This window comes from Zootermopsis nevadensis, unplaced genomic scaffold (genome assembly GCF_977971745.1).
Source record: "Zootermopsis nevadensis isolate Lab colony 2312 unplaced genomic scaffold, Znev_1.0 Znev_ptg000061l, whole genome shotgun sequence".
Taxonomy (NCBI): Eukaryota; Metazoa; Arthropoda; class Insecta; order Blattodea; family Termopsidae; genus Zootermopsis; species Zootermopsis nevadensis.
The window spans coordinates 12,259,630-12,273,205 of NW_028259192.1; the positions used below are offsets into that span (position 1 = coordinate 12,259,630).

Sequence of the window (13,576 nt, forward strand, 5' to 3'; positions counted from 1 at the left end):
TGTTGTGAACATTTTGTTCAAAGTTTCACTAAAATTCATCAATTATTAGGGAAGTTGTGCCCATATAAGTAAAATGATGCACTTTCAGCTCAAAATTAAATCCCCAAGCAGAAACTTCTCCCACAGCAGGGTATAGACTTGGGATTTAAATGCTCCCATGCTGAAGGGTTAAGTAATTTTCAAAACAGTGAGCTAGCATTCAAGATTTGTTTACTCTTCTACAGGTGATGTGGTACATGCTCCATCTGCACCCTTATCCTATACTGTACGTAACATTTCTTCATTGGCACTCATTACATCACATTTTCCTACAGTTCTCATCAGGAACGTGGCAAAGGGCTTTATTCCATGAATACAAATGTGACATAATGTGCAATGAATATATTGATACCATTATAATTGCAGTCTGAGAACATAGATGGTTGGCAACTGTGAAGATGTTATCATTTTAGGTTTTTTTGTGGATTATGATACTCATGATAATGTATTCATGTGGAAGAGGTAATGTTTTATCCTGTACATTTGGCACCAGCTGTATGTGTTTTCCTTTGTTGCATAAATACAATTTTGCTGTTGGATGACAAAAAAAGATAGTGAAATAGACAAAATTTGAGTATTGACATTTTAAAGTGTGGCAGGGCCTGACGTTAACCACTCACCTCCATCTAGTGCTGAGGTTAATGAGTAGGAGATACACCATATCTCCTCTCAAGCACCTACTTGGCATATAGTGGGACAGCATTATTTTTATGTATTAAATTTGCGCATTTGATTGGTGTGCTCTGTTACATGGTTATCAATTTGTAAATGATTTTTCTATTTGCAGAGTTATGTATGCTCGTCCTATATTTAGCTACATTTGTTTCATATATATTTAGGGCCGAGTTGGCAGTAAACCATTTATTCATGAGAGAACAAATACAAATTTTTACTAGTTGTATTGCACTAGGTGTCATAAGCAAATGAGAAGATAGGTATGAAAATTAGGCGCCCTAGAATTGTGGGATATTTGAGTTTTTAATGATAATTTTACTCATTTCTGTACAGACCTGTAATTCAAATCCCAAAATCCATTCCACAACATTACTCCATAGCCTCCAATACCTAAACAGGTTAGCAGTTTCCCTTCTCTACAGAATCTGTTCGTATCTACTGCCATGTATTTGTTATATCTTGTAAGGGCGAATAGCGTAGCAGTCTCATTTATGTGTATAGTTATACTGAACTTTGCCTCTGTCGACATTTCATTAACATTCGTCAGAACCACGTGATTTATGGTAATCCCCGATATTTGTATAGCAGGCGCATTCGTTCTTGGCCGGTGGAGAAGCTGGCGGTCGGACCTACTCTGGGTACGTGAGGTGGCCAGGTTAGTGTGTTTTTGTTTGGGCGTTGAATCCGATAGCTCCTCGTCCTTCCTGGATACACACGAAACATACAAGTGACTCGCTTCTAGCCTTCCCCTTGAATACTTCACCGGCCAAAAACTATTGCGACCACTATACTGTTGGGTTTTCAGGGCGTGCCTACGTTATCTCTGACGCTCGTACATTTCTGTCTCACGTGAGGCGTCGTCAAGCTCAGCAAAAAAATCAGGTTTTGATTGTTAACTGCACTGCAAATTTATATCTGCGTGCGTGAACTGTAAATGGTTTCCAATACCGGTATAACTATGGTGTCACTAAAGACAGTACTATATGGACTACTGGTGGTAATTGCCACGGATTGCCAGATAATAAGGTAGGTAATAAATGAAGTATGATTATGAGTAGTGTTTAGGCCAGTTGGTTTCGTTTATGTAAGGATCGTTTAATGAACGGTTGTTTCTTTGCAATTCTTCAAATGGAGGTTATAAATCTTTAAAGGAGACGTGAGGATTATGGATGCTGGGTGGTAAGAATTTCAAAGGAGGAGGTCGTGTATCAAGGTATTGCCAAGTAATATATCGCAGAGAATGAGAAAATGTAAGTAGGATATGAGGTTTTCACGACGGCGAGTTTGAAGCTGGCTGTGTTGATGACATCACCCTGATGATGGTGGCAGCTAGGACTGCTGAAACGTCGGGAAGCTTCTACCAGACGCAACAAACTAGAAGACAGCCATCTTGAGAAAATCTTCATTAAGATTTCGGGCGAAGTCGTAACATGACAACCAAATACAAGTTTGGGGGTATGTTATGTGTTTTCTCCAACATGAACATAGTCGAGGTTTGAAAGAATGCCTGTTACCAGTTTTCATTGGTAATAAAAGGAAATAGAGTGACTAGCCACAAGTAAACTATGTTAAAACAAAGGGAGTTTAAACTGATTTTTGTTCTTATTTTGACTCCAAATGTGTAAAATATTTGACAAAATTATGTAATTCATCATATTCAACATAGACGAAGGATTTCGGTTGCAATGGTATTGCTCCTGAAGAAATATTTCTTCCTTTAATAATACTAAACACTTCTTCATTTCAGAATGGGTCTGATGGTGTATTACAATCTGGTTTGTTTGGTTTTTGGAACTTGTCCACAACATCTGATGTTACTAAATGCATGAGGACATCCAGTTCTTGAAATGTGTTTTTTAACATCTGACGATGGACAAGGTCCAACAACCAAACAGTCTAAGCTTCTTTATTTGTTTTCCTCACACTTATGACCATTGTACCTCAGAAAGATTTCCTTTTCTTTCAGTGTTCCTCTGACCAGAGGCAAGTCGCCAAGACATCTGATGCTTGAACTTGATACTGACATAGATCAGCTGATGATGATTAGAAAGCCAAAGCCAAAACCAAGAAGCAATGATTCAGTTGCACTATTCAAGTATCTTGATGTAAGTATTGCTTCTAGCATCTGAGTTATTATATACATTATGGATGCATATGTTTCGTTTGTGTTACCGGATTACAAGACAAAAATAATAATGCAACAATTGTGAGTGATACATATATCGTGGACTCAAAAACGTAGTATCAGCAGTTATGTATGAATATATATATATATATGGCATTAACTGTAGGAGTGTTGATCAGTAAATAATTTCTAAGGATAAGTTCCTCATGTATTTATTACCGGATAGCAAAGTAAATTACAGTGATGAGATATTCTCCCTCCACTAAAAGTGTTATGGTTTGGTTCAATAATGAGGCATCCAGTAAATTGTCATCTTTTTATTATTTTATCTGAGGAAACAAAAACTTTATAGAGAATTTAATGCTTTTAAAATTTTGTTTCCATGCAGCAAATGCCTTCTTTCTGCTGTGCCTTACCTGCTAATGAGATGTGTGGGTGTATAAGGTATTATTCACTCACACTAGAGCATCACTTACACCTAAAAGCTATTTAAAATTGTGGTTGTTGATCTTACTAATAATGATGCTGTTACCATTGTTTTGTACAGTAAGCCTTTCTTTAAAGAAAATTTATTCCATTTAATTTGAATATCTTGTAAAGTAGGTGTTACAGTGAAAGAAACAACAAAGTCGGGTTTCATTCGACAACTCTTAGTGTAGGTATGTACCCAACACAAATTTCTTTCAGATCCACCTGATAGTTTCAGATAATGAAACATGGCTATTGATATGTAGGTATATTGACTGTGTTTGTATTGAATGACATTGTGTATGTGGTATAGCTAATATCAACTTTTGCTGGCTATTATTGTCATCAGCTAGGTGGCCTGGACATTGTTAAGCACACACTGTTAAAGTAGTGCGTTCTTGTTTGGTTAGGTTATCCAGTAAATGTGGTAGTTTAACTTCTGAATGTTCTGTTTTTAACTTTTTCCTTTTGTGTTGGATAATGCCATTAGCCAGTTAATCAGTTTCTGTTTTTTGCCCTAACTTAAGCCTATTCATTTTGTACACTTTGTTAAAAAATACTTAAAAGGAAGTGTTATTGTCTATGCTGGAGAATTTTTTTAACTTTTTTATCATATTTATTGTAACATATCACATTTGAAGTCCAAGATTGAATGTATCTATTCACTACATCATTGCTCAAATTAACTGAGAATGAAGGTATTACATACAGTCAGTCAACAACATGAACATATAATACAAAAATTTGGTTGCATTAATTTTACTATCAAATCCTGTTTTATGAAAAATATTGTGTGATCAAAATGTAAATGCTTTCATGAAACGGTACTAATTATATTGGCAAGATGCTGCTAATGGACCTATTTCAATAAAGATTAGTAAAATCATAAGTTTGTGCGTAGTGAGTACTTTCTGACAGACGTTTGGACAGTCAGTTGTTAATGTTGTTACCTATAATTGTTCCAACAAACTGAATTGAAAAATAATTAAAAAACAGGTCTTGCATGAAAATGATAAAGTATTTATGTTTGAAATTGTCAATTAGTTGTATTTTTATGCTTTTTCCACAGAATGAGTTTTATGGAGAGATTAGCATAGGACATCCTGCCCAAAAATTTTCTGTTGTATTTGATACAGCCTGGTCTGACACTTGGGTACCTTCTAAAAAGTGTTCTTTCTTCAATGTTCCCTGTCGTAAGTGGCATGTTACATGAGTCTTTATTTTATGAAGTTGTCTGTTTTGTCTTTTTGTGTGATGTATGTAATTATTTTTTTTCAGTGCACAATTGCCTCTGCATTAGTTGCATAAAGTGCCATGTACTGTGAATCTCAATGATGTAAATGAGTTTTATATAGTTAAAAATTCAGTAAACTGCTGATTTCTTCCATCTGACTCTGTCTTAAAATAGAATAGTGATGTAGGGTTTTTTTTTATAAAAATGCCCCTAAGTAGATCCAGGTGTTCAGTATTTATATTATATAGTGATACCACGGTGGTCTAGCGGTTAGAACGCTGGCCTAGTAATCCTGGGGTCTCGGGTTCGATTCCCGGCGGTGCCCAAATTTATAACTTGTGTTGGGCAAGGCCGTGGTCTAGGCAACACAGAGTTTTCCTCCGGGGGCTTCCCCGGTTTCTCCGTGGCATCCCAACAATTACTCCATTCACACACAGAAGAAGGCAATGGCAAACCACTTCTGGATCATCTGCCAAGAACGTATATGAACAGGTCCCAGTCCGAGAAAAGGATGGAAGGATCCTGTTCATATGGACCTGTCGTCAGACAGAACACTAAATAAAAAATATACAGAAATATTGGATATGGGGTCATTCTGATATGTTAATTATGCATGGAATTTATATTTCAGAAATCCACTATAAGTATAATTCAAAGAAATCATCAACTTATATACAAAATGGAACAGTGTTTAATATTTCTCTTGGCAGTGATCAGCTGTTAGGTTTCCTGTCAACTGATGTGTTTCATGTAAGTAGTGAACACTTCTTATTAAGCATAAACACAGTAGTTCTGAAGTGTATGAATCAGTGTGAGTTAGTGTTACCCTTTGCCATTTGCTGCAAATTATGTATGCAGCAGATTTTTTGATATTTTTAGCAAGAGCAGTGCCTCTTTTGAAGACCCTCTCTATATGTGGGAAGGTAATTAGATAATTTGCTTTTAGCTTAGTTTTATTCTAGTTTGTTTTGTTTAATGTATGTACTAGTATTTGTTCTTATAGGCTCTTTACTATTAGCAAATACTAATATTTGTTGTTTGATATTTGTATTAGTGCTTCCTCTCATAGGCTGTGTGCTGTTGGCAAACACTTTAATAGAGGAATTTAATTGAATTGAAGTATTGTTATATGCAATGGTTTTGACAAGTTATCACTTAACATACAAGTTGTTAATGTTTACAAAAGTGATATATGCCGGGGCATATGTGTTACATGTTAGAAGCACAAACATTAGAACTCTAAATGTCTAAGGATGCTTTTATGGTAGTTTGTATGTATTTGAGTGGTTGGCATATTTCCTTTGGTTTCTGAAAGTCGCAGATTAAGATCTCAGCTTATAGACCAGTTATCCTGATTGAGATTTCTCTGCAGCCTCTCCAGAGAAAGACTGCATAGTACTTAAATTAAGCTATGACTGCTTTGTTTCACATCTTTTATAATTTATTATTCACTGATGCTCTGTAATCTAAATGCATGAAAAAGCATAAGTAAATAAACCAGAAATTATGTAGTAAGTAAGTGTATCTATTTTGTTAACATTGAAGTGGACCAGAATAATGTTATGAAAAAAGAAGCTATATTATTGTTTTGATGGCAAGCACACTCCATATAGTTTACCCTTCATCGTTTTTTGTTATTTCAGATTGCTCACCTTACCATAAATCAGACATTTGCTGAGATTGTGAGTGTTCCATATTTGTTTATCATGGCAAAGGCTGATGGCGTGGTTGGGTTTTCATATAGCTCATTAAGTGCTGATGGTGCAACTCCTGTGTTTTATAATTTGTTCAGGAAAGGACTCATAGAAAAACCTGTTTTCTCCTTCTATGTTAACAGGTACCTCATTATGTTAACTTTAATGAAGTAGGACTGATGAAGATGGCTGTCTTCTGGGTTGTAGTGCTGTGTGATCTGGTAGAAGTTTACTAACTTCAAAAAGTGCTTGCTTCCTCCATCTTCAGCATTATACGTTGTTGCAAGCACCTCTGAAACCTCAGTAAACTACTACTAAACTATATGATGCTACAACCCAGAAGGCAACCATCTTTATACTAGTCACCATGAGAACCTCAAATTCAGGAAAATAGGACTGATGTTTTGTGGGCTACAGAATCTCTAGATTTTGAGTAATGAAATGACTGAATACTTTATCTGACATGGGGCCTGTATGAATGTGTTATTGGACATTGTCCATTTTGTAGGTCATGTCATAACTCTTGCAGCTAAACGCTGACTTCTCTGGAGACCCAGCTGAGTGACTTCATTAGAGAATCACGGTGGGCAAAGTGGTACTGGAGCAAGTTTTTCTCTAAGTTCTTCAGTTTTTCCTTGCTAGTTATCACTCCACCATGTGTCACTATCCTGTGAGGTTTTTGACAACCTTGGACAAGCAGTACATTATCATATCCTTTATCCAAAGTTAGAGGCTTCATCTCTGACCCAGCATTTGGCTAATCTCAAAATAAAGGTAGCTTTTTTTTCTGTGGTTGTTTGATAATACACAAGGTTTTAGGAGTTGACTTTTCGTGCTCCTTAAGGTGATTGGTTATCATACTAGCACATTTGTTTTTACCTTTTTAGGCATGGTCACAATTACAGGTTGCAGAAATATGTCTTTTAGTTTTACCATATTGTCAGTTTGTCTTTCTGTCTGTCTGCATATAACAACTTGAAAATTACAGAACAGATTTTCGTGAAATTTATTATTGGGAAGTTTTAATAAAATTTTCCAACACATCCCAATTTGGTTAAAGTCATGCAGCAATAACTAGTGGGCACTTCAAATTAAGACCTACATGCATTTCTGTTTACAGAAGTGACTGGGCCGTGTCCTGTGAGATCTGCTTGTTTCTTTCTGATATGACAGATTATAGTCAAGAAATAACAAAAGATTAAAATATTTCCACTTCACTGTCATCCTCAGGCTCAGAGAATGCTATGAACTGATAAATTTACTTGTATGAACAGAATTTTAAAAAGTGTGCTGTTTTTAAATGACTTTTCAAGAAATTTCACTTTCAAAAAATTGTTATAATGTGAAACATTAATTAATTATGTTTTGTGGTTTTTATTTTTCTTCTTCTTTTCAGAGACATTACAACTTCTAGAGGTGGCAGTTTGTTTCTTGGTGGTTCTGACCCTAAGCATTACAATGGAAGCTTTACTTATTTATCTGTTTCACGCAAACTTTATTGGCAGTTTCATATGGATAGGTAAGAAGATTCTGTCAAGAGCATTTCATACATATATTGGAATGGTGCTGTGGTAAGGTTTATCACTTACTTGCATATAAGTGTTTCTTTCCCTGTTTTCTGCATGTTGTGGGGCTGCCTTCAAGGTATTGGTTTCTGAACTGTAGCTCAGTCAATATAGTGACTGACTACAGACTGGATGACCAGGTTCAATTCCCGATGGGCAGAGGATTTTTTATCTAGCCTCTGTGCCCAAACCAGCTCTGGGACCCACACAGCCTCTTGTCCAGTGGGTACCAGGAGTCCTTTCCTTGAGGTAAAGCACAACTGGGGAGTGATGCTGACCACTCACCCCCATCTAGTTGTGTGTATTAGAATGAGTAAGAACTATACCTCTTCTGCCCCCAAGCCCCAACATGGTTTAAAGTGGGACAGCTTTACTTTTGCTGTACATAAAATTTCACTCCTCTGTTATGCCTGTCTTGTCTTGATGGCATTTTACTGTTACATGTGTTTAATTGATAAACTGCAAAACTAATATATAAATACCACAGCTTATTTCATATAATTTGAACAGAATGTTTAGAACCCAGATATGTTGCAATCAAAGTAGCACTTGTTTTATTTCAAAATGGCTAAATTAGGCAATTACTTATTTATTTGGGAGTGAGATAGGGCTGGAAACATTTGCAAGGAAAATTCTGTAGATAATTAATTGATATGTATCAGTTGTTTGCACTGACTTTGTACAAGATTAAGTTCTGTGTGATGGATATTGTATATTGTGAAGTGGGGGTATAGGCTTACAAAAGAAATATGACATGTTCAGGTAATTGGTTGTAGATGATGTGATGTGTAAACTGGCCGTGTATTGCAGAAACATATTACTATACCATTAACCCAAGAGTTAACCTTTTTGCTTTGTATTATTTTCTGACCTCTTTCCTGAAATAATACAATTTTAAGGTAAAAAATAAAAAAAAAACATTTTCAATGTATACATTTTTGTAATGTAATGCTGCATCATTTTTGTACAACTTCATATGCTTCAAGTTAGGTGGCAGCACTGTGTAGAACAACAAAAGTGCTTTTTCATAGCTCACTTAATGAAGACAAATGTCGAAGTGAAAGGAGATTATTTCTTGATGTGGAATAAAGTCAAGTGTCACGCTTTATGGTAATGGATACTTGTTCAGTTTCAGTCATATTTCACAGCAGTGGGGTTAAAGTCTGGCCTGCAGCCTCATAATGTAGGGGTTTAACTCTACTTACTATTACCATATGATAAAGATCAGTCTGCACTAGCCTGTTCTTGTCGCCATATATCCATGTAGTATTCACTGGCTAAATTTGAATGGGTGACAACACAAAACTAATATTAATGTTTTAATTTTCAGAGTGGATTTGATTGTTTCAGTTCATAAAGCATTGTCATTCTGTGCAAAAGGTTGTGAAACAATTATTGACACTGGCACTTCCACAATTGCTGGACCACCTAAAGAGATACAAAAAATCAATGAATTAATAATGGCAGACAGCATGATATTTGGTCGGTACAAGGTATGGGTAGTCCTTGATAGTTCAGAACTTTTTCACTGAATCCTTTGAAGCTGAAGCTCATGTAAATAATATTTAAAAATGTTATTATATTGCTCAAAGAAAATGCAATGCATAGAGTACAGTTGGTTTATGGAATTTTGAGGAATATTTGCTGTTTACTTTGAGAATCATATGGTATCCATAAATACACTCTGTGGGCAAAGTGCATAGTTGCTGATTGTTAAACCAGATGTTACATATAGTTACCATGTTGTAGAGGCTTAAAAATATGCTACATGGAAGTTAATCATACTCATCCAATTATCCATCTTGTCTTGTTCAAAGATTCTTTTCCATTGTTTGTGTTCTTCTAACTTTTAGTAATTAGTTTTACTTTTATCTTCTGTTCATTTTTATTTTTGTTATTTTATCTGAAGAATATAGGTGCAGGCAGTACTTAGTCACTCTGTGCAGTATGTTGTGCATTTACTCACTTCATGATTGCCAGTTTAGGCTGTTTTTTAAAAATATTATTTACTGTATGTCATGCTGAAACAGAGCTTGGAAAACAGTAGTTGCCAAATCAGATTCATAATATTTTTGAAGATGACATCCTAACAATGCTGTTTATTAAATGATTTTTTTGGAGCTCTTTGGTTTTGTAAAGTAGTATGTGTATTAGTTGATTAACACATTTGGAAGAATCAGATTTTATTGGTCTACAAATAATGTAAGATCTATCGTTCATTAACAACTGCAGTAAATGTTTCAGGTGCCATGTAACCAGGTCCATAAATTACCAGAAATTAACTTCATCCTGTCTGGGAAGAATTTCACAATGGAAGGAAGAGATTATGTGCAGCAGGTAATGTAGAATTTTCTGTAGGATAGTCTTGTGCTTATAATTTGAAGGGGTATTTTACTTCATGTTCACAGTTTTTGAAAAGACAGTTTTTAAAATTAAATTATAGGTGGTATCCTAGTTTCTTTGTGGGTAAAGAAATTGTTTTTCCTCTTTGGTTCCCCTAACTCAATTTTTCACCATATGGTCTGAACTTTGTGCATTTCAACTTTGCCATTCATGTGGGTTATCTTATCCTTGCATGCTTTCTTATTTTTCATACACACAGAGACATGTAAACTATGCCTTCAGTGGGTATGAAGAGGGTTGGCTTTTGTGTTGTGCTATGTTGTCAACCCACAAGATAGCCATCTTTAGGCTTCTATCTTTCTATGCCCACTTCGGGGGGGGGGGGGGGGGGGTTGTTGAGATAGTATTCAAAAGATGTGGTTGAAAAATACCTGTTTTGGGTGTTTTGTGGTCTAACAGCGGTGGGGTGGGAAGGTTTGTTCTAGCGATGATGATTGACAGAGGGTATGCTACAGGTGCATGTGGTATTCTTCAATTATTAGTGTCCCACAGGGTGGGAAGGGGTATTTACAAGGTATTTGTTGGGTGACCTGAAGGGAGGAGACCGCTGGGAAGACCTAGGCGTAGGTGGGAGGACAGTGTTAAGATGGACCGTAGGGAAGTAGGAGTTGATGGAGCGAACTGGATGCAGCTGGCTCAGGATAGTTTGGTGGTGGGCTTTGTGAACATGGTGATGAACATTTGGGTTCCTTAAAGAACGTTGGCTATTCTTTGACAGACCGAGTATACAATTGACTTTTCAAAGAATTTCTGCACCATAGAGTGAGTGAGTGAGTGTCTCGCAGTCAATTCTGTTAAGTTGTACTTTGCATCAGTTAGGTGAAAATGTTAACACGTGTATCCTAAATAAGCTGACTGAAAATCATAAAAGAAGCTGTACTGACAGTTAAATTAAAGCTAGAGTTATTTTAAAAAAATTTGGAAACAGGAAAATGGCAACAATTAGTCGGAGAAATGAGTTGAGATTGAGAGATTATGTCCATGAAATGAAGCTACCAGGCTGACCCCAGAACTATATCCAATCAAGACGACATTATAATAAAATTATGGAAAGAAATTACAGTGTTGGATGCTGTATACAGCATATCTCAACACAGGCTTTCATGTCTTCAGTAATGCTGTTTTGATCTTGGAGGAAACTTGATCTAGATCTAGGAATAAATGATTTGCATGATGTTTGTAACATTGAAATCAACAAATGTGATATTCTTGATGTGAAATTTTTAAAAAAATCATTGAAGAAATTTCAAAGAATGGCTACAGAGTGATGTGTATGAACAGGACTTCCAGCACATGACAGATGCCAATTCTGCCACAAAAATAAGGGAGAAGAAGAGGGTGGAGACAATGATTGTGATTTTCATACTGTTGTAAGGAGGAGTCTAAACTGGTCACAAATACAAGTGATCATTACAAACTGTTTCTGAAAATAAATGTCAGTAATGTACAAAGAAATGTAAAGCAATGTGTGAATTCCCGTGAATGCATGAAACAAGATATTTTGGATTGTCCGTGTTTTATCCCCTTCATTAGCCTCGATAATTGGGAGTTTACCGTATACAGCAAACAGGCATAATAGGTAAATTAAATGTGCCCTTGTTTTTCATAATACCCCCAGGTTTACATTTACTCACACTTGTTAATTTTATTTTAAAAGTACAAGTTGAGTTGCTCATAGGCAGAGTACGAATATTGTATGAGATTCCAGGTTCTCATGACAGTGAGGATATCAGTGGTGGTGAGTCTTCTGGGTATTGGTACCATGGATACATCATATTTCTCCAAAACATTAGTGCTTACCTATAGTTCCACGTGGTATCACAGCACAGAGGTCCATTATTGACATAAAAACCTGTGCACTGAAGAGATTTGTAATGGAACTGCTATATCATGTGACCTAGACAGCATGTTGAACAGGTTCATCATTTTGACGTTTGTTAGCTGAACACCACCTGGTGATACAATTGTGTGACTCAGATGCATGCACAAAGACATATACCCACACTTTACAATTGTAACGTAGATATTCTGAACAAAATGAAACTGTAATGATGCTAGGGTTAGCCATTCTGTTGTTAAATGTTTTCACTTACTGAAGTATTTTCTGTTTACAGATGACACAATTTGGTATAACAGTGTGCCTCTCTGCATTTATTGCTTACAGTGGTTCAAGTGGTTATGAGTGGTCTCTTGGGGTGTCATTTATTGCTAAATATTACACTGAATTTGATATGGTTAACAACCGTATTGGGTTTGCAAAATCAAATGAGTGATTTTAGCAGTACTGGCAATATTTTCAACATAACTGAATTGGTGTCAACACTTTTTACTGGTTATAAGACAGCACTGTTTCCATATTTTGAATGTAACTGGTTATACTTTTTGACTAATATTTAGAAGGCTACATTTATATTACAATTTAATTAGAACTTGTTATACTTTTTAATTAAATTTGGTTTCATTTCAATGATGGAACATATTGCATTTAATTATTATTTTGTGTGTGTTTATTATATTTTTGTCATATTTTCCAAGGAGGAAACCAAATTCGTGCATCAAGAGAGATATGGAAACATTAAACTGGATCAAAGGGATGTAGTTTTTAGTGACTGAAATATATGCAGTGATGTAATTTGGGGTTGAATATTCAAATCCTTTTATTTTCAATAAACAGCAGTTATGGCTGTTGAAGACAGTAACATTTCTTGTACTTAATATTTACTTATTTTTTTAAATATTGTGGAGAATAAATGGACAAATATCAGAGGCAGTATTGTGAGCATTTAAGGGACCCATACAATATTTTGCTCCACTCATCCATTCAACACTACAATAAAGTGTATGACTTTCTTCCTCAGTCCCTCCCAGACAAATGGCAGGATAGACCACTTGCTTCCATATCCTTTTTGACTGACTATTCATTAGTGACCCTATCATTCAGTGCTGTGTGTTCTGAGTATTGACAGCAACATTGAATAATCATAAATAAATACATTAATATAAGAAAAACTCCTGTGTAGTGAGATTTCAGAATGGAAATTCAGTTAATCCCCCCACCAATGTACCAGACTAATCTGGACCAGCCAGATTTTGAGAGGTTGGGCTAACAGTGTTGTGAGAAGAAAGAATGGAAAGGATCACTGCAAAATACCAACATTTGTGAAAGAATTTCACATGTATTGTGTTTGGTGAGGGGATTCTGCAGTGTTTTTATCTTTTAATTTCATGTTAACTGTCAGTATTTTTACATTGTAATTACATACATGTGATACAGGAAGAACAAATTTAATTATAATTGGTAATCAAATGTATCTAGTACCATTTTCTTTTTTGACAAACTTTTTATAGTGTTAATAGTTGTTTGCTTATTTTA

At 35.6% G+C, this 13,576-nt stretch overlaps 1 protein-coding gene across 3 annotated transcripts; it reads left to right on the forward strand.

Annotated features, from left to right (window-relative positions):
• The first annotated feature begins 1,259 nt into the window (after positions 1-1,259).
• Positions 1,260-12,973, forward strand: LOC110838153 (lysosomal aspartic protease). Of its 3 annotated transcripts, none has more exons than XM_022081066.1 (9): positions 1,260-1,369; positions 2,681-2,819; positions 4,377-4,500; positions 5,173-5,291; positions 6,185-6,378; positions 7,632-7,754; positions 9,131-9,293; positions 10,045-10,137; positions 12,318-12,973. In XM_022081066.1, the coding sequence occupies exons 1-9, from the start codon at positions 1,275-1,277 to the stop codon at positions 12,474-12,476; spliced, it is 1,209 nt and encodes a 402-aa protein (XP_021936758.1). In that variant the 5' UTR covers positions 1,260-1,274; the 3' UTR covers positions 12,477-12,973. The 3 variants fall into 3 exon arrangements, with proteins under 3 accessions (XP_021936758.1, XP_021936767.1, XP_021936775.1); XM_022081075.2 differs by lacking the exon at positions 1,260-1,369 and adding an exon at positions 1,377-1,740; XM_022081083.2 differs by lacking the exon at positions 1,260-1,369 and adding an exon at positions 2,024-2,169.
• Positions 12,974-13,576: the final 603 nt, after the last annotated feature.

Excerpts from the sequence above, each read along its gene's own strand:
- LOC110838153 (XM_022081066.1), top strand. The coding sequence starts at position 1,275 with ATGGTAATCCCCGATATTTGTATAGCAGGCGCATTCGTTCTTGGCCGG. Across the intron at positions 5,292-6,184 it reads TGTCAACTGATGTGTTTCAT|ATTGCTCACCTTACCATAAA; the intron begins GTAAGTAGTGAA and ends TTGTTATTTCAG. Across the intron at positions 10,138-12,317 it reads GAAGAGATTATGTGCAGCAG|ATGACACAATTTGGTATAAC; the intron begins GTAATGTAGAAT and ends TTCTGTTTACAG.